Below are 18,074 nucleotides of genomic sequence, written 5' to 3'. Positions count from 1 at the left end.
TGGAGTGGCGGCGGATGGCGAAGGCGTACCGGTGGATATCGAGACATGTTTCTTGGGTGTCGCGCCCACAATCACCAGGCACTGTCGTGTGTTCTGGCACGGCGGTGAGGCGCAGTCTCAACTTCCGCTGCGCAAGGCTTCTGGTGGGCGTGGTGGGTGTATCGGCGACCGAATTCGCCTCTCCTGGAGCGCGCGGACGTGTTCCTCGGGGCCAAGCCATAACCGGTCCTTTAATCCGGCGATGACCATCGAGCGAAAGGAGCCAGAACGGACACTTCGGCATGGGTACCGAGCACGGCCGCATAGACATAGGCCACGTTCGGTGAGCCTTCAGAGCGCACAGAAAACGGCTCATTGATTGATCCTCCAAGGCTCTCTGGGCACGCCAATCGGGCGTGCGCATCGGCAGGAGGCCGCTAGTGAGACATATCGGGCGGCATAGCGCACTCCGACACCCACGATCGTACGATGAGGGCGTAGCGATTTAGGTGGGTCTGTTCTTCCGCGTTCCCCCGATCCACACCGCATGAGACGCCCCCACAGCTTTCTGGGCTGGTCGAGATTCAAACGTTCAAGCGCAATCCGCGCACTGTGCATTGAAATCAGGCGCTGTTCTCGCTGTTAACTGAAGGATCTATCTATTTCATCGCCACCATCCTTAGGCGTCGGATGGTCTCACCAGTTCTCTCTGAGGCGGCCGGAACATGAGCACGACAATTCGGAATACCGGTCGGCGGATGTTTCAAGGTGTGCCGAATAATTTCTAGTTTACATGTTCCATCGTTAGTTTAACCCTTTATTCGATAGCCGTACTGTCGTAAATCTGAGCTTAAAGCACGGTTGGCTGGGCCAAGAAAATGCGATGGGAATCATGGATTGGGTTGCCAGTTAGTGCACCCGTCCGATATCGTAATCCCGACCACCCGCAGTCACATTACCTTTTCCCCTCCTGATGTCGCGAGCTCGGTATAATGGCCCCCTTCACCACCGAGGTCCAACGCTAAATTGGATGTCGTTTCTTTGGCACCCGGGTGCCATATATTCCGGTGACTGCACGGTCTTCCGAAATTGCATTCCTACGGAGGTCTACACCTCCGCGAGCAGGAAATCAACGTGACTGGCGAGGCCGAATGAGACGGGGCGATAGGCTTTAGGCTCACACACGGCGACATACAATGCACGGGATGTATTCGAGACGTGTATTCTATACATACGGACCAGGGAGAAAATAGGCATAGGTGAGACTGAGCAAGGTGGCTACTAAATACAAGATCGCAAGAGAGGAGGGGCATTACGAGCTGGGTACGCCTAATAATACAACGCGGAACACTTTGCCACAAGGGCCCAAACCAGACACGTTAAATATGCGCTACACGACCGGGTGGAGAAATCAAGCCAATACGAGACCGCTGCCAGTGAAGCTCGTTCGGGAAGTCCGGAGATTAGGACATTAGGAGGGTAGATCAACCGCCGCACAACTCTATTGCCCAGGGAAGCCGTGGCCTTGGTAGCCCTGCGTTACGGGAAGAACATATGAGCGATGCAGCGCCCTTCGTGAAACAGAGATCGACACGGCAGCAGACAACGCACCTGGGTGTTGCCGGCCCACTGCTGTGCCGCGGCGGCATCGGCGGACATCATCTGGACCGCGTTCTGGTCGAAGTACATCTGCGAGGCGTACTGGCCGCCGTACGGCGCACTGGCAGGCCGCAGCGTGTCAGCATCTTTGGCGATTCGGAGAAGGGCGTGGAGCTCATCGCCTACCCTTGTTGGTCAACGCCGGGCAGCCCCGCTCCCATCTGCGAAGCCTGGTATGCGTACGCCGGATCCATGTTGGGTACGCCATGACCGTAGGCGTTGTACGTCGTCCCGCTCGCGTAGCCTTGCTGAGGAGCCATGCCATACCCTTGCGCGAACAGGTCCGCGCCGCCACCGGGCACGGCGACGCCGCCCTGGGATTGAGCATAGGCTGCTGCCTGTTGTTCAGAGTATCCTTGAGGATAAACCATCTGCGTATTGGGGTAGCCCTGCCCTGACTGCGCATGTGCGTACTGGCCGCCCGCGGAGGACCCTTGCATGGGAGTCGGGCCCTGCCAGCCCTGCGGCGCGGCGTATGTTGTGCCCGTCGGTAGTGCTTGCGCGTCCTGCGACCACTGGGCTTGGTACGCGAGGCGGGTGCTTTGCTGCTGTTGCGCCTGGCCGGACGCGCCGGCGGCTTGGGGGGTGCCAGATCGGGAGATGGAACCGCCGGTCGAGCGCTGCTCGCTTAGCGACATGTACGCGCACTCGATGCCTTTTTTCTTGCAGCGCTCGCAGCGCGGGGTCGTGCCAGAGCACTGTGCGGGGCGCTCGCGGCGTGAGCACTATTGGACGCATCAATAATAGCTGGCTGGACGCACCTTCACTTGGCGCCGGCGACACTCGAGACACGCCATGGGCGTGCGCTTAGGCCGCACAATGGGCTGCAAGAGACTCGGATCAAAGAGGGGCGGGAGTCGGCCGCCGCCAGCTGCAGAAGGAGAGCAAAGACGAATGTAAGATGCGCAGTGCGCGGCGAAAGGAGGAGTAAAAGGACGTACAAGGAGGGTTTCCGGAGCTGCTAGACATTATGAAAGAGGATTATGGTGTGCACCGGGGCGAGGTCGAGTCTATGGAGACCGGACACAGCACAGTCTATAAGGAGACACAAGCCGAGATGAGGGGGGAGTAGGATGAGGACGGGGGAGGCGGAGGGGCGAGGATTTATACATCCTGACGTCCGGCTGGGGGAGAGGCACATGCTGCCCGCCTGCAACAGCTCAAGCATCGAGCGAACGCAGTCGCCTCCCCGCGGAGGAACGCTTGTGCCTGTGTGCCGCGCAACGTAACAGAATGATTTTCAGCTCGCATCGGGCAAGGGCCGCCAGAGCGGAGAGTCACGTCCTCGCTGTGCCCAGCGCGGTCGAGCGTCCCGCGGTGCTGTGCGTTTAGCAGGGGGCCATGACACATTGCAGTATCACGCTCGCGCGACCGCCTAGCCGGGTTGGGGGGATCGGAGATGCGGGGACGAGGTATGGCGACGGCGCCGACCGCATTGCAGCTGCTGCACGGGGCCGGCGTCGACCATCAGCTCGCCCCTCGGAGGGTGATAATCAACGGACGCGGGCGGTGCCAGATCTGTGGGACGCGTTGTGGACGCTTCCTCGACAAGTGTTTCGCGAAGCGGCTGGGGCTCGCTGACGCGGTGGCTCTGCTCGAATGTAACGAAGTCAGTAGCACGCGGCGCGTGGCCGCCGACCCGCGAACATTTCCCTAAAACATCCTCGGCACGCACCATGCGAGCTGATCCTGGGACATCGGGCGGACCGTCAGCCCCACTGGGGGTGTGCTGTTCATTCGGAATGCGTCCATGGCCAAGCCCGACGATTCCGACCTCGCACACCAGCAGGCGCACATCCGACGGCCCTTTCTCAGCGCCGTACAGCCGTATCACGCACCGAGCTCTGCTATCGAACCTTCGTCGTGGTTTCACCGGGCCGTCAGACATGCTTACCACACAACACCCCGCTTCGTCAGTGCTGGATATCCGGCTCAGAATCAATGGCCTGTTTCACAACGCCATCTTCAACGGAGCTGTGCCTGCTCATGTCCGTGCTTCCCGAGGACAAACAGCGATTGGGGCCACCCAGAAGCATCCCTTCGCAGCGAGACGTCAAACAGTCACCTCGAAGCACACTAGCCTGCTACTACGACAGAGGCGCGCCGTTCCGTGTGGCGCACGGGTGTTTCGGAGGAAAAGTCTATGACAACTTACTTGAGTCCCTGGTGCTGACTGCGTGCAGAGCGCTCTTGCGAGCGGTCTTAGTGGTCCTTCCTGCAGAGAATGTCATCCCGTATCCAGTAACTTACAGCGCGACGCACAGCATGCAAAACGAAAATACAACGGTGATAGCAGCGCGTCCGTTACATTGCCAGATAGTCCCGCACCTCCTCCTCCGAGAGCTTGCGGAACGTGGGCTTTACTCGCCCTGTGCCTTCGATCTTGCCCGTCTCGAGCTCTGCCTGGCTGGGCACAGTGACGATGCCGATATCGATCGTCTTCTCCGTCATGTGCCCTTCGAAACCCTCTTTGAGAGTGAGAAGCGCAGTATGGATCGCGTCTTCCAAGCTGATGTCGTCGTTGTAGCTGCGCGCGAAGGCAGGTGAGATCGCAGTGAGCGTCGAGTTTCACTAGCGGACGTAACGTGCGAAGGGCGTACCGCTTCTCCAAGAACGTCTTCGCGTTTACCATGTTCTTTCCGATCGCGCTCGCCTTCCACGCCCAATACGAACCTGAAGGGTCAACCTGGTACAAGCACGGCCCTCGGGTTATGTCCCATCCCGCAACCAAGAGGGATACGCCGTATGGCCGCACTCCGCTGTTTCAAATTATGTGTCAGACCGCCTGTCGTGCCTTCATCCATGAAAGGCAACCACAGAAGACGTACCCGGAATGTGTCGCTTGCTGCATGATGGTGGCAATCTCCTGCGTGAGGACCTTCGTCGGCGGATATTCGCCGTACACCTTCCAATACGCCTGCGCGCTCTTGCGCGCCTTCGCGACGAGCACCCGGAAGTCCGGGCCCATTCCAGAGTACACGATGCCGATGTTGGGACAGATGACGGACACCTTGTCTATCATCGAGTCGTCGATGAGGATGGACGAGGACTTCTTCTCGGTGGCGATGACGATGCCATTGGACGCTACATGCCGAGCTCAGCACGCGTGCACGTCCATGGGAATGGGCGTGAAACACGCACCCTTGATCCCCAGACTTGTCGTTCCCGAGGAGACAGCAGCGAGGGCGTGTTCTATCTGCACGAGCTTGCCGCTCGGAGAGAAGACCGTGAGCGAGTAGCTACGGAGTAAGTGAGCACACCATGTCGAGAAGAAGCCGGCTCGTACGTACCTGTATGCACCTCCTTCTGCGCTGGCCATGTGGACGAATGGGGGGAGATGCGGGATGAGGGGGAGGAGGGTGTATGAGATCGGGAAACCGAGCTGTGGACGCGTAATGGGCCCTCCACTGAGCTGAACGCGCGTCCGTCCCCACGTGGCCCAGCCTCTTCGGACGCGTCCCTCGCGTGCGCGCCACGTGGGCCGCGACTCCTCCATCGACCCAACTGCGGTCCCCCCGCGCCGGGGCCCCCTCCTCCGGTATCCGCGTCCTCTCCCTGCGTCCCTCCAAACGTAAACACTGATTGAAATTCCACCACGACCTACGCTGCGGCTGCGCCATCAAACCACCCAAAAACTTAAGCTACGTCGGATATCGCGGCCAGCCACGCCTGCTGGCTTGCAGCCATCCTGATGCACGGTCGACAATGTACGTATCGTGTTCCGAAACCTTCTCAGCGCGACGATCATCAACAGAGGTGTGAAGCACGTCGGAAGCTGACCTCGTCCGTGTTTTTGCACTCGAGCTGTCTGAGCTGCATGGAAAAGGACAGTCACATTTGTCTTCTCCGGCCGAGCAGGCCATTCGCTTCCCGTCGAGAGGTATACAGCAGTTCAACATTACACACGCGCACGACAATAATACACGACATTCTTTGCTTCCGTCCGCCCATCCGACGCCTAGGCTCAATCGACCTTGAGCGGGGTGGTCCGCAGGTACGGCTGCAAGCGTAAAACAGGTCAGCACCGCTTCGACCCATCCTTTCCCGCGGCGCCGTCTCCGGCGGGCGTGCTTGTACTCACCTTGTGAATCTTGAACTCGGGGAAGAGCGTCTTGGCCTCCTCGTTCGACACCGTCGGGTGCACGATCACGTCGTCGCCCTTCTTCCAGTTCACGGGCGTCGTCACGCGGTACTTGTCGCCGATCTGGAGAGCTATTTTGAACGCAGAGGCCGTCAGCGCACCGCCCACGAACCACACAACCGTCGGCGAGCAGAATAGACGCACAATCGACGACCCTGAGGAAAACACCCGTGTCGGCGTCAGCGCGGTCTGCCGGATGAGAAGCACGGCGGTGCAGGCTGGGGAACGCACCGAAGGATCTCGTCAAAGTTGCGCCCGGTCGATGCGGGGTAGGAGAGAGTCAGACGGATGACCTTCTTCGGGTCGATGATGAACACAGTGCGGATCTGTCCCCAACGCGGTGCAGGTCAGCGTCCGGCTCTGCATCCGACGGAGCCCCGCCGATTTGCAAACGGCATGGAGGGGCGGCACGCACGGTGAAGGGGAGACCCTTAGCGTCACGGTTGGTAGCATCCTGCGCGTCGAGCATGTCGTAAACCGTGGAGATCTTGCGGTCGGCATCCGCGATCTGTCGGACGCATTCAGTCATGCCGTTTACAAACCACTCGGACACAGAGACTTACGATGGGGTACTGGACGTCGGTGGAGCCATACTCGTTGATGTCCTCGATCCACTTGTTGTGGTCGGCGAGGCCGTTGGCGGAGATACCAATGAGCTTCACGTTGCGCTTCGCGAAGTCAGGCGCCCTGATCCAAAGCTCCTCGTTAGATTACGTGCTGGAGTATACAACGCATGGTGTGCTTACCTCCGGGCAACTTCAGCGAGCTCAGTGGTGCACACGGGGGTGAAGTCACCAGGGTGGGAGAACAGGATCGCCTGACATGTGCATTAGAACCAGCATCCCCGCGTATACCGACTGCATGTATGCGCACCCACGAGTCACCGATCCACTCATGGAACTTGATCGCGCCCTTCGTCGTCTCGGCCTCGAAGTCCGGGGCAGTATCACCAAGGCGGAGACCCATTGCAGCGGTTCGGATGTGGGAATGGAGGTGCGGGAGGTGGTGGTATCAGCGAGAAGACAGGTCGTATCGGATCCGAATTCACAGACAGCCCGCTACTTTATATACGCAGCGCGAGAGTCGCGAGCTGGGCACACCTTCGCGCTGAGAGCGCGAGCACGCGCGCATGAGAGCATGATTGCATTGCGCCAGAGCCCGCCATGACATGCGCGGGGTGATTATCGCGCCTTCGGTTCGCACGCCTGTCTAGCAGGCCATAATGACGACTAGTCCTGCGTCCGCCCAGCACTAGTACTTTCGCGGCAGCGTCAGGGCGCGCGGGAGGGCCGGGATGGCGGGTGGCTATGGGATCTAGCACGCCGCCGCGTTCCGCACCCATAATGAAGAGCACTGCCGGAACGAGCGCGACGATCAGCAAAGATGTGTATACGCGATCACGAGACTCTGACGCGCTCTGTAGCGCCTCAAATTGGGATCGGATGAGTTCGGCGATGTATGCAGCACTGAGGATAGCTGCGCCGACGGAGGGGACGTGTGCGAGCTAAATACGAGCGAAGAGAGCAAGGGGTGGTTCCCAATGTCGCCACTGCAGAGCTTGGGAATGTCGACACCAGACCCGGTATGCCGGACGCTCGCTTTCCCAGCGGGAACATGCTAAGCCTGAACCCTGTCCGCGATTGCACTAGTTTGTGTAGATGCCATCGCGAACAGTCCTTCAGAAGACCGGTCTCCAGGCTATCGATGCGCGCGTCCGAAGCAAAGTATTGCGCCATCCAGCGCAGGTGCAGATGTCGATGAATACAGTGGTGCGCTACAGTACCTATGACGGGGAGCCGCTTCCCCCAAATCTGTGGCCTATATAGATACAAGAGTGGTTGTGCATACCGGGCAAGCAAATCTCAGTAGTACGCAACGGCGTGCAGGATGCTGTGCGGGTGCTTCTCCTGGTGCGCCTGGAGGATGTCATTGATCTCTTCGTCAATGTCTTTCGCATTTTCAATCTAGACCACAGAGCGTTAGTGGGCGAAGAACGAACGGATCGTAAAACGAAATCGGACTCACTGCTGTTGCAAGATCGACCATGGCCTTCCCTGCAATATGAGCCTCTTCGTGGTTGTCCTTGATCTCAAGGTTGATGATATGCACTGGCTTATTGAAATCTCCGCCTCTCGTGAGTAGGTCTATGCAAAAACTAGTAAGCATCAAGTGACACTGTTGAACGGAAGCGCACTCACCATCGCAGACCGCATCGAAACACCGCTCTTCGCAAGTGATGACGACGTCGGCCACCGTCTTGGTCTCCTGCCATCGCTCAGGCGCAAGCTTCAATCGACGATTCCTGTCTAGCATCTGCAGGAGACCATTCGCAGAGTACCTGTCTCTCTAAGTTAGTGTTCCGAACTTCTGCAAAATAACACCCTACTCACAATCTCGCATCCTGCGACGACAGCTGCTCATATATGTCGTTGTACGGCGTGCCAAAGGGGTATATGTTAGGTTTGTCGATCGCAGGCCCCGGCAGTCGCACCGCTGACCCGGTCCCCGACGAGCACACCCGGAAGCCCGCCTTACTGCAAAACACACGCACGTTCGTCAACTCTGACCAGACGCCAACGCAGATAACCAGCACTCACGCTAGAACAAAATGCCCCTCCATCGACCGATTCTACTGCCGCGCATTGGAAGCTGCTCGGGAGCGATGGGCCGGGGGGACGCGTCACTCACCTGGTTGCTCGCACACACCACGCAAAACAGCGGTCGGGGCTTGTACCCGGAGCTCGGCTCCTGCAGCTGCTCTTGTGGGGGGTCGTGCGGGAGGGTAGCAGCCCCCTGCGCCTCCTGCGAGAGCTGCTGGTTCGAGATGTCGTGCGTAGGGTACTGCGGCGGGGTGGCTGTTGGGTACGCGGGATACGCGTTCTGCGGACCAGGCGGAGGGTAACCTTGAGACGTCGACGCTTGCATCTGCGGTGCTTGAGGTGGAGGTGCCTGATATTGATATCCCTGCTGGTAGGGAGGCCCTTGTGGGGGCGGCCCCGTGTGAGTGCCGGACTGAGGACGCTGCTGCAGGCGGGGGTCTTGACGCGCCAGACGCGGATCGCGCGCTCTTCTGGGGTCCATGGTGCAGTTTGTGGTATGTTACCGACGGCTAGCAGACATAGACGCGTCAATAAAGCAGAAACAGGGCAAACGACGCGCAGAAGAAGGGTAAAATAGCCTCAGCAGTATCTAGAACATAACAAGTCGTCGTCTTGACCCAGCACACTTTTGTGTATTTTTGCGGGTCGAGGATACGATTCCACTCTGAATCATCTCTGGCTTGGCATATGGAGTATCTCACTGACCTAAAATGCGAGAAGACAGGGACGATGGCCAGCACAGGGATGTGTGCGGAGGGAGAGATGCAGAATGTGGCGCGCTGCCGCAGCCCAAGGCTGCTGGATGTCAGCGGCACCTGTTGGTCCAGACGCCCAGTCCGGGTTCTTCCGGGAGACTCGGATCACACACAAGGGCGCGCACAGGCGCTAGTTAACGCACCACGTCCCTCCCTCTTCCACTAACACATATAGCTGAGCTGGACGTGCATCTTATTCATCTATTGCAGGCATTCCAACTGCGTTTTACGCCGGCTTGCGCACTCTCTCCGGAGCCATGTCTTTGCAATTACTTCAATCTGAAACAGCCTCTGGCGCCCGTACACTCTGAACGTCAACGCGTCAACTCTTTGAGATGCGAATCCATGATATACAGCTGGCCACTTCTACGCGATTCTCGTAAGGAAACACAACTACCCTATTCCTATCTTACAATTTGCAGTTACAGTTCGTCCGAGTGACTACTCGAGACGTTCTCCGAGAAGCTCTTCTGTGAGGCTGGCACACAAGGTCCAGAGGTTCTTGGCAACCATCTCGTCCTTCGCATGGTCCGTCTCTGTGTCGGGTTTCCCGTACGGCTCAGTATAGTATTTGGCCTTGTGATCACAAAGGTGGGTGAGCTGCGCACCACGGCCAATCGGGCATATCCTGCATACCTGGTAGTCCTTCCAGTTACCCTCGTTGATATCTGTGCTCGTTGCAGCCCATAGGCTCGCCTCCGCGCCCTCTTCGGCGCTCTTTCCTGCGGCACGGCTCAACGTGTCGATCACATCGCCAACTTTACCGTAGGACTGGCCCCAGGCCTTTTGCACCTCGGTGTCGACCATCCCAGGATGAACGGATATAGCCAGAATTGGCTTCGACGAGTCCGCCAGCTTGCGACGCACCAGCTCAGCAGCGAAGAGGATCATCGCGGCCTTCGTCCGGCCGTATCTGGATGTCGCACAGTCAGCAGCTGTTTGAACATGCAACTAGTCATCCTTACAGCCGCACTCCGTCTGCCTCTTGGTTGATCTCTTCCTTGGAAGTGAAGCGGTCGGTGGGTGAAAAACGATGCATCTCAGAGCTTTGCATGACGATGCGAACGGTCGCTGGGGGAGCCGACTGTGCCGTTTTCTTCAGGACGTCCAAGAGTCTCAGGACTATCACGTAGTGCGAGAGGTTGTTGACCTGTGTATATGCGGTTAGTTACTGAGCCATTCGCTCTCTAGTCCTGATTCACTTCGAAGTGTCTTTCCAGGCCATCGTCCGTCATACCGAACGGCGCCTGCCCGATGCCGGCGTTGGCGATGAGTATGTCCAGGCGGTCCACCTCTTGCGCGAAGCTTTTCGCCCACTTATCGACGTTCTTCAGGTGCATGAGGTCAAGCTGGTGCCATTTGATGGACCCCTTCGAGCCGCTCTGCTTCAGGAGTTTGTTGATGCTTGCCTCTGCCTCCTTCCCGTGCTCGGGGTTGGCAGAGACGATGTGGACTGTCGCATTGTGTTGCGCGAGTGCGGCGGCGTCCCAGTACCCAATGCCAGCGGAGCCGCCAGTGACGAGAGCGGTGCGCCCGGTGAGGTCTGGGATTTGATCAGGCCTGTAACGCTTGCTGAGAAGCGTGGCAAGGTTGGTGGTATCGGGGAGGAAGGAGGTCATGGTCACGGTGCGAGAGCGAGGAGCGATGGCAAGGGTGCGGGAGTGGGCGCGGATGGGGATTTGTCTGAGGTGGGTGAGGACAAGGGACATGTAACTCTCCCCACCGACGTCGATGACGTCCGTATATATAGGGTCCTCCTCGGTCCATGACGCACAAGTGCGCTGCGTCGTAGCCTCCATATCGAGTGCGTCGCACACCAATTTGGGCGACAGCACGGCACCGCCACCGTCAAGCTTCTCATCGCTCGCCGTCTGGTGGAGACTTCCATGCCGGACACATGTCGTCAGGGATGTCGCCCTCATTCGATGTCCCCCCATATGCTTTAACCATCAACGCTACATCATTAATGCAAATCCTGCAGTGCTCCCAGAGAAAGTTTGTTTGCCTTGCAGAAGGCTAAGACATGGAGAAACACTGTGCGATACAGGTGAGCAATATCGAGCCTCGAGGTGTTCCGAAAAAAATGGTGGGTATTCCTGCGCTCTACATTGGTGCACATCGCTGCTGCATTGAAGCAAACTGCCTCAAACCGTTCGACCCTGCCAAGAGTCGCAAAATCAGAGAAATCCGAAGGATGCATAAGAATGTTCTGAGTATAGGATATACAAGATTTTAGTGGAGCTACTTCGCGAGTGCAGTGTACCAGCAATCAGTCCGCACGCGTCCTCAAATGCTTCACCGAAGCTCCGTTCCAAACTGTTCCTTCGTACAAGCTGCACACAGCTCCCAGAAATTGTCTGAAATCTCCTCGTCCTTGGCCAAGTTACTCTCGCTGTCGGATCTGCCGTACGCTTCGGCGAAGTACTTGCCCTATTCACGACTCGTCAGCTTGTATCGCACGTAAGGTTCGCCCGACTAACCTGGTATTGTTTCCAGTTGCTTTTGTTAATGTCCGTGCACGTCGCAGCCCACAAGCATGCCTCAGCGCCCCGTTCGTCGCTCTTCGTGTTGAGCCGCGCGAAGAGTCTCTTGGCCTTGGCAATCGGCCCACTCTCGCAGTTCTTCTGGATCTCGGTGTCCACGCTCCCAGGATGGACGGCCACGATGAGCACCGGAACAGTGCCCGGCGGGTACGTCGCGAGTTTGCGCTGAGCCAGCTCGCGCGCGAGGTATATTATGCCCAGCTTCGCACGACCGTACCTGTCGAAGAGAATCAGCCACAGAACGCAAGGAAGTATAACATGAGAACGCACATCTGAGTCTCCTCCGTGATCGTGTTCACCTCGGCCTTCGACTCGAACCTCGTCGACGCAGGCGCCATCCGGTGCAGTTCCGAGCTCTGCATGACGATGCGTACGGTTCCGGGCGGAGCATACGCAGCCGTCCGCTGCATCAGGGGGAGGAGCCGCATGGCGAAGACGTAGTGCGCAAGGGTATTGATCTGACGATGCGGAGTCAGCCCGAAGTCAAGTCCGGGCCGCGAGCGACATACCTCAAAGTGCTTCTCCAGTCCATCGCCGCTCATTACGAACGCCGACTGCCCCATGCCCGCGTTGCACATGAGGATGTCGAGGCGCGACTCCTCCGCGACGACTTTTTGGGCGAGGGCGTCGACAGCCTTCAAGCAGCTCATGTCGATGGCGTGCCATACGACCGAGCCGGTCGAGTCGCATTCCTTTAGGGCGGCGTTGATGTCGATCTCCGCCTGCTTACCGTGCCATGAGGCGGTGGTCGAGACGAGGATGACCTTCGCCCCGGCCAACGCGAGCTCGAGTGCGTCGAAGTACCCAACCCCAGAAGTGCCTCCTGTGACGAGGGCGGTGCGGCCGCTGAGGTCGGGGATGTTCTCGGGCTTGAAGCGCTTTCCGAGGATCTTGTTGACGCCGTCAGGGAGTGCGGGGGCGGGGACGGGGAGGGTGTATGCGCCGATGCTCATGCGCCGGGAGCCTGAGGTACTCATGCGACGGGCTTCAGGGGACTGAGCGCCGATGCTCATGCGCCGTTGGGCGGCCTGGCTGCTCGAGCTCATCCGATGCTGCTTGAGGTCCTTGAAGTCAGGGACCACCGGGCCCTGGCTTGCGCTCATGCGCCGCTGGCGGACGCCTTCGCTGATGCTCTGTCGACGTTGCTGGATGGGCATGGTGAGTGATGGTGGTGGGGAGAAGTGGAGGAAGTTTGCTCGCTGCTCACGATATTTTCGACATTCTTGTACTAGAGAGTTTGCATCCGCGACCAGGTGAACATGGCATGCAGCAGTACAGTGCGGAACGGACGATCGCGATCGGAGGCGGCGTTAACTCGATCGGCCGGCGGTTCAATGCAGCTGCGTCATATCAGTCTCGTGGGTCTGACTCGCTTGCATCAATGTCTTTCCCAACCATTGGCCGGCTAGCTCAGTTGGTTAGAGCGTGGTGCTAATAACGCCAAGGTCGTCGGTTCGATCCCGGCGTTGGCCAGTCCGTCAGGAACATCAGGTTTTTTTTTTACCACAACATCCTTCCAAAAATCCTGCTGTTTTTTTCCAATAAAAATCATGCTCTCAGTCTCACATTCACAGCTTGCTCTTACAATTTAGATACATGTAGACGCTACCAACTGATTTGCGCGGCACTTCGCCTTACCTTGAAATGATAAGCGCTGAGAGCAACTGCATAGTTCTTCAGCCACAATCTTTGCAGGTTCCCACGGACCTGGAGCACTGAACGAGCGCCGGCGGGAATAGCAGCACCTGCATCCCTCAAGACCTGCTCGACGTCGCCATGGCCAAATCTAAGAAGTGCGTGCCTCTTCATTACGGGGAATCTATGCAGGAGGAAGAGGGAACGATGTTAATGGACGAATCTACGCATGCAGCCATACCAACCACAACCAGAGCAAGAAGGCTCACCGTAACGGTATCAAGACGCCTAAGAGCCATAGGACGCGTTCGATGAAGGGTGTATGTGCTCATTTTGCGTTCCCCGACGTTTGAGGTGCTAACAGAGGATTTGTGCGGCCCTGTAGGTTGACCCCAAGGTACGATGAGATATGCGAGCGCGGAGAACGCTTTAACCAACCCCATCCCCCTCAGTTCCGCCGCAACTCTCGGTTCGCGCTGGTTGGCTCGGTGCGTCACTTGATTTTGCATCATCGCCATGTCCTTATATCTGTTCGCACTGTAGAGAAAAGCTCGCACCGAGCAGAAGGCCGAGTCGACATGATCCTCCTTCCCCACAACCGAGCAGAGGACTCCGAGCGCCGGTGCCATTCCCTTACGATGAGGAGGGAGAGGGGGGCTTGTATGCATACGCCAGCCGGCCCCGGCTCGCGCGCAAGGCGACGTCGATCCATGTAAAACACCCACCACGATCATGCTGTGTATGCACCCCCGCTATGCTTAGGACTCGCCGAGCAGAAATGGAAAAGCCCCAAAACATGTAGAGTCTTGTGCGTGATCCAATGGAACCAAGCACCGCTACTAAGCACAGTCTGGGTGGTATTCGACAAGTATGAACACGCAGCAACTCATTCGGGCGGTTATTGGTTATTATACGCGAATAGACGACATCGAGATGTCCTCGCAGCCCATCGACTATGAGCTAGCCTGACCCCGCGTTGGGAACGTCTTCCTCTGCTGCTCGAGCGTCGTCATTAGTCGATGCGCCTGTAAGAGCACGGAGCACGTTAGTATTAAGACCACAGGAATTGTGTACAGTGCACTGACCGCAGCATCTTCGGGAGGTAGCGCGCCCTTCGCCATGTTATGCTTCCCGAACTTGAGTCTATGCCGATGTCTCTGCGGGAGCTTCTCCGTGCCCTCATCCGGGACGAGCAGCCTCTCGCACTCCTCGCGCGTCGCGATGTGCCCCAAGAGCAGCGAGAAGAACTTGTGGCGGAGGACGGCCTTGATGCGCTCGAGCGCGTGCGTGGTGTACCACCCGTCGCGCTCGCTGCACGTCTCGCGCAGCGCGTCCTCGTCCTCGATCATCTCCTTCAGCATCGCGTCCGTGATGTCGCACAACTGGAAGGCGGCCGTCTCGGACGTCACCGTCTCGCCGTCGAAGATGTGCGAGCGGCGGTCGTCGACGCCGGAGAAACGCGCCTGGGCGAACTCGTTCCGCTGTTCCTGCCGACGGGAGACGACGGAGGGGCGCGAGATGGGGTGGTTGATGTTGCGGAAGTAGAGGCGTTGGTAGCTGCAAGCATACGGATGTGAGAAATGCAACTGTGACGACGGAGAGATATGCATACAACCGTGCCTCTGGGTCTTTGCGGGGATCGTAGCCTAGACGGACATATGTATCCCGCCAGGGGCCGTCTTCGAAGACGTATGAGACTAGTGGAAGCAAGTACTTCGAGCTTGGGAGAGAAACATAAGCGACTGGACAGAATGTACAGAGGGTAACATACTTGATGATGTCTCGCACTTCCATAGGTGTGAACTGGTTGAAGATCGCGGCGCGTGTCCATACTGGACGCTCCTGAAAAAGCTGCGCAGGGTACGTATGAGACTGCCAGGGGATGCTGCGAGAGGAGGTCGGCGCACTTCATCCAGCCTTGTGAGAATCTTCTTGTCCGCTTGTCCACGTTGCTCCGCAACAGCGGCGGAGGGCTTGTCTGGCACCTGAGAGGCTATTGTGAGAGGTCGCCTCATACTAGCACAAGTAGACCTACCGTTTTATCCGCGTAGGATATAGCGATAGGGCCGAAGCCTTTCCAACGCATACGGTTGATCAACCGCTTTTTCTCCTCGCCGGTCTCCTCGTCTACGACGATGGTCTCGACGGAAGCCGTATTGGCTTTATAACTGCACTCGGGATTAGCACTCGCTCTCATAAATGAAAGATACGGTGTAAGCGCGAGACGCACTTATAATTCTGGGGCACACCCTGTCGACTGAAAAGCGGTGGGGTAAACAGTCGGAGATTACTCCTAGTCTTCGCGGGTCCACTGGATGGTGCGCTTTCCCCTTCTCCCAAAAGCTGCGGGTCGATGTCCATGGCAGCAGGATCCACTTCTACAACAGTATAGTCCTCCTTCTCAGGTCCGATATGATATTGCAGAATGCCATCCACTGTAGATGCTTGGGTGAGCATCCAGCCTTGCCCAACGTTTGCGGAGTCCCTCACCGTCCATTGTATCCATCGCTTTCCGGAGGTGCGCGAGTGGGTCAGACATGTCAGGCTGATACTGAAAGTCCGCCATGCCTAGTACGCAACACATTAGTCCATGTGTCTCGGAGCCAATTCACGAGCACCTACTGCGAAACCGCGCCGTCTTAGGTACCACACCGACGGCCTCGACCGTATACTCACCCACCGCGCCCTCCTCAGGCGCGGCTTCTCCATCCTTGCGCTTTCGCCGCCGCTTGACGACCTTCAGCACAATATTGCTTGTGGGCACGATCTCCCCTGGGATCGGGTGCGCGTACGGGTTGCCCGGACGGAGCCGAAGCTCGAGGAGGGACTCAACTTTGTCGCGCCCGCTCGCGCGGCGGAACGCGCTCTCAATAGTGCGCTCGCCGCCCAGACGTTCTACCGCGAGCGGGACGGATGTCGGACGGACGTAGCCCGGGTACTCGACGGAGTAAAAGTGCGCGGTTGGAAGAGGCCGCTCCGGGGCCGCGGTTGGGAGTAGCTGAGCAGCGGCCGGGCCAGGCGTGGAAGAGGGGCCCGCGATTAGTCGAGAAGGACCAGCTTCTGGCTGTTCCATAGTGTTTCGCCGAGGTGCGACAAGATGGTCGGGGGCAAGACGCAAGGTACGCGGAGCGGCGTGAGCGCGATCGACTCGGAAGGGTCGCGTCAATCACGTGCGTCATTTCACCCCGACTCGAGCGCAGCGGCTGTCTCTTGCGCACGTACGACGACCAAGGCTCGATGGACAGCGACGACAACTCCTCTACGGTGCCGGCAGCTGCACAAGAAGGCGATGAACGGGATGGGTTTCTCGACAACATCCTCACGCCTGGCTCCTCGCTGAACCCGACCTTCCTCTTCATCGTAGACGGTGCACTCGGCTTGCTCCTGGTCGTGCTGCTCTCGCTCTTTATACTCACTCGCGGCAACATGCATTTACTGTTCTTGATGATTATCGAGTGCTGTTTATGGGCAAGCATCAAGTGGTGTGTGGAGATGGTGAACGCGGTAGAAGATATTGCTCATGGGGTTTCTTCCAGGTTTGTGCACGAGCTACAGCAAGCTCCATCGTAGGACCAAATACTAGGCGCGGACGGGGGCTCTCAACCGGAACCTAAACTTAAGGACGAATGATACGCGGGGCCTTTTACTTTAATACACCATCGTCAAGGTGTCGGGTCATCCAATGTCATACGCGGATTATATCCTACATCCCCCACCCATCGAGGAATCCTTCCCAATATACTCACCTCCTACCCCGCTCGCTCGTCTCGTACCACCCCTTGGTCTTCCTCGCACTCTCTTGCGCTAGTTGGAACACTATCACGGTCTACGTCAGACGCAGCATACCCAAGATGTCGGGGCTAGGAGGAAGACGTACGTTCTCGCTCAGTTCCGTCCATGCCCTCGCGGAAGGCCGCTGCACCAGCGTCGCCTCGGGAGGTCCCCGCGCCCGACTGAAGAGAGGCGAAGTGTTGCGCTTGGTCGACGACTTCTGGGAGGCGAGCGCGGAAGGTCTAAGGGTGATGAGGGGTATGGGGATGGGTTATGGAATGGTGATATGAGTGGCGGGGCAGGGACACACCTTGGTCAGGACCTCGGAGATCTCTTGTGCGGGCACATCGTTCAATCTACGTGCAGCGCATGTGTCAACTAGTGGACGGTTCGTAGGTATAGACGGCTCACAAGCGCATGATCATCCGGCCAAATCCATACCACCAGCCTCCTTGCCCGACGAGAGCAGATAACCGCACGCTTCGTGGTTCAGCATTGAGCGCGTTTCGGACGCGTGCGGCGAATGGTGGTGGGATCGTGAAGTCTGCGTGATCTCTGGCATGCATGGATCATTTGGTGTGGGGTGATATAGTGGATGGCGAGGAGAGACTGACGAGTAGATGAGAATGTAGGCCATCCACAGCGGGATTTGCACTTTGCTCAGTGCTTTTATCTGTCACAGCTCACAAATTCACGACTCTCCGAAGTAGCGAGCATAAGTAACACGTACATCTCCAGCTTTGCCGCCGTCAAGATGACCCATGTCGGGGACATCGACTTTGAACGTGCATTGGATCTTCTGGTTCTCAGCCAGAATGGACTCGATAGAATAGTAGTCGTCATCCATCTTCACGCGCTACTAGGAGATATACTGGGTGATGACGCTGAGTAAGGGAGTATGTGCGGGTAGAGAGAGACGGGTCAGAGGCCGTGGTGGCTGAGGAGGTGAGGGAGGCCGACGCGACGCGTCGCGCGTACGGAACGCGACCAC

At 58.0% G+C, this 18,074-nt stretch overlaps 10 protein-coding genes and 1 non-coding gene across 11 annotated transcripts; 3 read left to right on the top strand and 8 right to left on the bottom strand.

The window, feature by feature from the left end:
- Positions 1 to 1,192: 1,192 nt before the first annotated feature.
- Positions 1,193 to 2,685, bottom strand: TRAVEDRAFT_27279 (uncharacterized protein). The gene is made up of 5 exons (XM_008036636.1): positions 2,580 to 2,685; positions 2,400 to 2,509; positions 1,765 to 2,336; positions 1,591 to 1,699; positions 1,193 to 1,513 (listed from the first exon to the last, which is right to left on the bottom strand). Exons 3-5 carry the CDS (start codon positions 1,896 to 1,898, stop codon positions 1,481 to 1,483), a joined length of 276 nt encoding a protein of 91 aa, XP_008034827.1. The 5' UTR covers positions 1,899 to 2,336; positions 2,400 to 2,509; positions 2,580 to 2,685; the 3' UTR covers positions 1,193 to 1,480.
- A 1,161-nt stretch (positions 2,686 to 3,846) lies between these two features.
- Positions 3,847 to 5,003, bottom strand: TRAVEDRAFT_143930 (20S proteasome subunit). Its single transcript, XM_008037450.1, has 5 exons — positions 4,929 to 5,003; positions 4,780 to 4,877; positions 4,467 to 4,722; positions 4,239 to 4,397; positions 3,847 to 4,165 (listed from the first exon to the last, which is right to left on the bottom strand). The coding sequence occupies exons 1-5, from the start codon at positions 4,955 to 4,957 to the stop codon at positions 3,943 to 3,945; spliced, it is 765 nt and encodes a 254-aa protein (XP_008035641.1). The 5' UTR covers positions 4,958 to 5,003; the 3' UTR covers positions 3,847 to 3,942.
- A 447-nt stretch (positions 5,004 to 5,450) lies between these two features.
- Positions 5,451 to 6,897, bottom strand: TRAVEDRAFT_143925 (cysteine peroxiredoxin). The gene is made up of 8 exons (XM_008037449.1): positions 6,653 to 6,897; positions 6,526 to 6,596; positions 6,343 to 6,466; positions 6,195 to 6,287; positions 6,011 to 6,105; positions 5,924 to 5,934; positions 5,720 to 5,850; positions 5,451 to 5,638 (listed from the first exon to the last, which is right to left on the bottom strand). Exons 1-8 carry the CDS (start codon positions 6,743 to 6,745, stop codon positions 5,603 to 5,605), a joined length of 654 nt encoding a protein of 217 aa, XP_008035640.1. The 5' UTR covers positions 6,746 to 6,897; the 3' UTR covers positions 5,451 to 5,602.
- Positions 6,898 to 7,547: 650 nt separating this feature from the next.
- Positions 7,548 to 8,733, bottom strand: TRAVEDRAFT_143924 (Ssu72-domain-containing protein). The gene is made up of 6 exons (XM_008037448.1): positions 8,468 to 8,733; positions 8,377 to 8,408; positions 8,170 to 8,313; positions 7,978 to 8,117; positions 7,805 to 7,923; positions 7,548 to 7,743 (listed from the first exon to the last, which is right to left on the bottom strand). Exons 1-6 carry the CDS (start codon positions 8,702 to 8,704, stop codon positions 7,642 to 7,644), a joined length of 774 nt encoding a protein of 257 aa, XP_008035639.1. The 5' UTR covers positions 8,705 to 8,733; the 3' UTR covers positions 7,548 to 7,641.
- Positions 8,734 to 9,575: 842 nt separating this feature from the next.
- On the bottom strand, positions 9,576 to 10,753 carry TRAVEDRAFT_117387 (NAD-P-binding protein; the record flags this gene model as incomplete). The annotated part of the gene is made up of 4 exons (XM_008037447.1): positions 9,576 to 9,710; positions 9,771 to 10,047; positions 10,100 to 10,284; positions 10,337 to 10,753. The coding sequence occupies 4 exons, from the start codon at positions 10,751 to 10,753 to the stop codon at positions 9,576 to 9,578; spliced, it is 1,014 nt and encodes a 337-aa protein (XP_008035638.1).
- Positions 10,754 to 11,323: 570 nt separating this feature from the next.
- TRAVEDRAFT_57006 (NAD-P-binding protein) lies at positions 11,324 to 12,903 on the bottom strand. Its single transcript, XM_008036997.1, has 5 exons — positions 12,885 to 12,903; positions 12,187 to 12,822; positions 11,948 to 12,135; positions 11,615 to 11,894; positions 11,324 to 11,564 (listed from the first exon to the last, which is right to left on the bottom strand). Exons 2-5 carry the CDS (start codon positions 12,778 to 12,780, stop codon positions 11,430 to 11,432), a joined length of 1,197 nt encoding a protein of 398 aa, XP_008035188.1. The 5' UTR covers positions 12,781 to 12,822; positions 12,885 to 12,903; the 3' UTR covers positions 11,324 to 11,429.
- A 173-nt stretch (positions 12,904 to 13,076) lies between these two features.
- Positions 13,077 to 13,150, top strand: TRAVEDRAFT_t45. The gene has a single exon. It is a non-coding gene; the product is annotated as a tRNA-Ile (tRNA).
- Positions 13,151 to 13,425: 275 nt separating this feature from the next.
- Positions 13,426 to 14,101, top strand: TRAVEDRAFT_27275 (ribosomal 60S subunit protein L29). Its single transcript, XM_008036635.1, has 5 exons — positions 13,426 to 13,470; positions 13,548 to 13,632; positions 13,698 to 13,709; positions 13,765 to 13,800; positions 13,856 to 14,101. The coding sequence occupies exons 1-5, from the start codon at positions 13,454 to 13,456 to the stop codon at positions 13,892 to 13,894; spliced, it is 189 nt and encodes a 62-aa protein (XP_008034826.1). The 5' UTR covers positions 13,426 to 13,453; the 3' UTR covers positions 13,895 to 14,101.
- A 77-nt stretch (positions 14,102 to 14,178) lies between these two features.
- Positions 14,179 to 16,404, bottom strand: TRAVEDRAFT_163333 (uncharacterized protein). Its single transcript, XM_008037446.1, has 9 exons — positions 15,935 to 16,404; positions 15,803 to 15,880; positions 15,543 to 15,747; positions 15,348 to 15,480; positions 15,220 to 15,297; positions 15,084 to 15,163; positions 14,925 to 15,032; positions 14,398 to 14,869; positions 14,179 to 14,337 (listed from the first exon to the last, which is right to left on the bottom strand). The coding sequence occupies exons 1-9, from the start codon at positions 16,383 to 16,385 to the stop codon at positions 14,266 to 14,268; spliced, it is 1,677 nt and encodes a 558-aa protein (XP_008035637.1). The 5' UTR covers positions 16,386 to 16,404; the 3' UTR covers positions 14,179 to 14,265.
- Positions 16,405 to 16,600: 196 nt separating this feature from the next.
- On the top strand, positions 16,601 to 16,804 carry TRAVEDRAFT_82300 (uncharacterized protein; the record flags this gene model as incomplete). Its single annotated transcript, XM_008037445.1, has 1 exon — positions 16,601 to 16,804. A coding segment is annotated over one exon (204 nt), but the record flags the coding sequence as incomplete, so codon positions are not given.
- A 66-nt stretch (positions 16,805 to 16,870) lies between these two features.
- TRAVEDRAFT_70067 (GINS complex Psf3 component) lies at positions 16,871 to 17,976 on the bottom strand. The gene is made up of 6 exons (XM_008037444.1): positions 17,814 to 17,976; positions 17,698 to 17,756; positions 17,495 to 17,638; positions 17,394 to 17,439; positions 17,190 to 17,325; positions 16,871 to 17,128 (listed from the first exon to the last, which is right to left on the bottom strand). Exons 1-6 carry the CDS (start codon positions 17,928 to 17,930, stop codon positions 17,055 to 17,057), a joined length of 576 nt encoding a protein of 191 aa, XP_008035635.1. The 5' UTR covers positions 17,931 to 17,976; the 3' UTR covers positions 16,871 to 17,054.
- Between the last annotated feature and the right edge of the window lie 98 nt (positions 17,977 to 18,074).

The sequence above is a fragment of the Trametes versicolor genome, assembly GCF_000271585.1.
Source record: "Trametes versicolor FP-101664 SS1 unplaced genomic scaffold TRAVEscaffold_3, whole genome shotgun sequence".
In the NCBI taxonomy this organism is placed as follows: Eukaryota; Fungi; Basidiomycota; class Agaricomycetes; order Polyporales; family Polyporaceae; genus Trametes; species Trametes versicolor.
Note: the sequence above shows the minus strand (reverse complement) of the source record. Positions and strands in the feature narration are given on the sequence as shown.

Bases quoted from the DNA above. Each gene is read 5' to 3' on its own strand.
- TRAVEDRAFT_57006 (XM_008036997.1), bottom strand. From the start codon at position 12,780: ATGAGCGCAAGCCAGGGCCCGGTGGTCCCTGACTTCAAGGACCTCAAG. The intron at 12,136-12,186 runs GTATGTCGCTCG...CCGCATCGTCAG, and splicing joins GACTGGAGAAGCACTTTGAG to ATCAATACCCTTGCGCACTA. The intron at 11,565-11,614 runs GTTAGTCGGGCG...AGTCGTGAATAG, and splicing joins GCAACTGGAAACAATACCAG to GGCAAGTACTTCGCCGAAGC.
- TRAVEDRAFT_163333 (XM_008037446.1), bottom strand. From the start codon at position 16,385: ATGGAACAGCCAGAAGCTGGTCCTTCTCGACTAATCGCGGGCCCCTCT. The intron at 15,881-15,934 runs GTAGGTGCTCGT...GTTGCGTACTAG, and splicing joins TAAGACGGCGCGGTTTCGCA to GCATGGCGGACTTTCAGTAT. The intron at 14,338-14,397 runs GTCAGTGCACTG...GTGCTCTTACAG, and splicing joins TACCTCCCGAAGATGCTGCG to GCGCATCGACTAATGACGAC.
- TRAVEDRAFT_143930 (XM_008037450.1), bottom strand. From the start codon at position 4,957: ATGGCCAGCGCAGAAGGAGGTGCATACAG. The intron at 4,878-4,928 runs GTACGTACGAGC...CTTACTCCGTAG, and splicing joins GCAGAAGGAGGTGCATACAG to CTACTCGCTCACGGTCTTCT. The intron at 4,398-4,466 runs GTACGTCTTCTG...AATTTGAAACAG, and splicing joins CAGCAAGCGACACATTCCGG to CGGAGTGCGGCCATACGGCG.
- TRAVEDRAFT_27275 (XM_008036635.1), top strand. The intron at 13,801-13,855 runs GTGCGTCACTTG...TTCGCACTGTAG, and splicing joins GGTTCGCGCTGGTTGGCTCG to AGAAAAGCTCGCACCGAGCA.
- TRAVEDRAFT_143924 (XM_008037448.1), bottom strand. From the start codon at position 8,704: ATGCAAGCGTCGACGTCTCAAGGTTACCCTCCGCCTGGTCCGCAGAAC. The intron at 8,409-8,467 runs GTGAGTGACGCG...GCGCGGCAGTAG, and splicing joins TGGTGTGTGCGAGCAACCAG to AATCGGTCGATGGAGGGGCA. The intron at 8,118-8,169 runs GTGAGTAGGGTG...TTAGAGAGACAG, and splicing joins TCGTCGCAGGATGCGAGATT to GTACTCTGCGAATGGTCTCC.
- TRAVEDRAFT_143925 (XM_008037449.1), bottom strand. From the start codon at position 6,745: ATGGGTCTCCGCCTTGGTGATACTGCCCCGGACTTCGAGGCCGAGACG. The intron at 6,467-6,525 runs GTAAGCACACCA...GCTTTGGATCAG, and splicing joins CTCGCTGAAGTTGCCCGGAG to GGCGCCTGACTTCGCGAAGC. The intron at 6,288-6,342 runs GTAAGTCTCTGT...TGCGTCCGACAG, and splicing joins CCGACGTCCAGTACCCCATC to ATCGCGGATGCCGACCGCAA.
- TRAVEDRAFT_27279 (XM_008036636.1), bottom strand. From the start codon at position 1,898: ATGGCTCCTCAGCAAGGCTACGCGAGCGGGACGACGTACAACGCCTAC. The intron at 1,700-1,764 runs GTAGGCGATGAG...GCGGCCTGCCAG, and splicing joins CCCGGCGTTGACCAACAAGG to TGCGCCGTACGGCGGCCAGT. The intron at 1,514-1,590 runs GTGCGTTGTCTG...CCCGTAACGCAG, and splicing joins AGTGGGCCGGCAACACCCAG to GGCTACCAAGGCCACGGCTT.
- TRAVEDRAFT_70067 (XM_008037444.1), bottom strand. From the start codon at position 17,930: ATGGATGACGACTACTATTCTATCGAGTCCATTCTGGCTGAGAACCAG. The intron at 17,757-17,813 runs GTACGTGTTACT...GAGCTGTGACAG, and splicing joins ACGGCGGCAAAGCTGGAGAT to ATAAAAGCACTGAGCAAAGT. The intron at 17,129-17,189 runs GTACGTCTTCCT...AGACCGTGATAG, and splicing joins GGACGGAACTGAGCGAGAAC to TGTTCCAACTAGCGCAAGAG.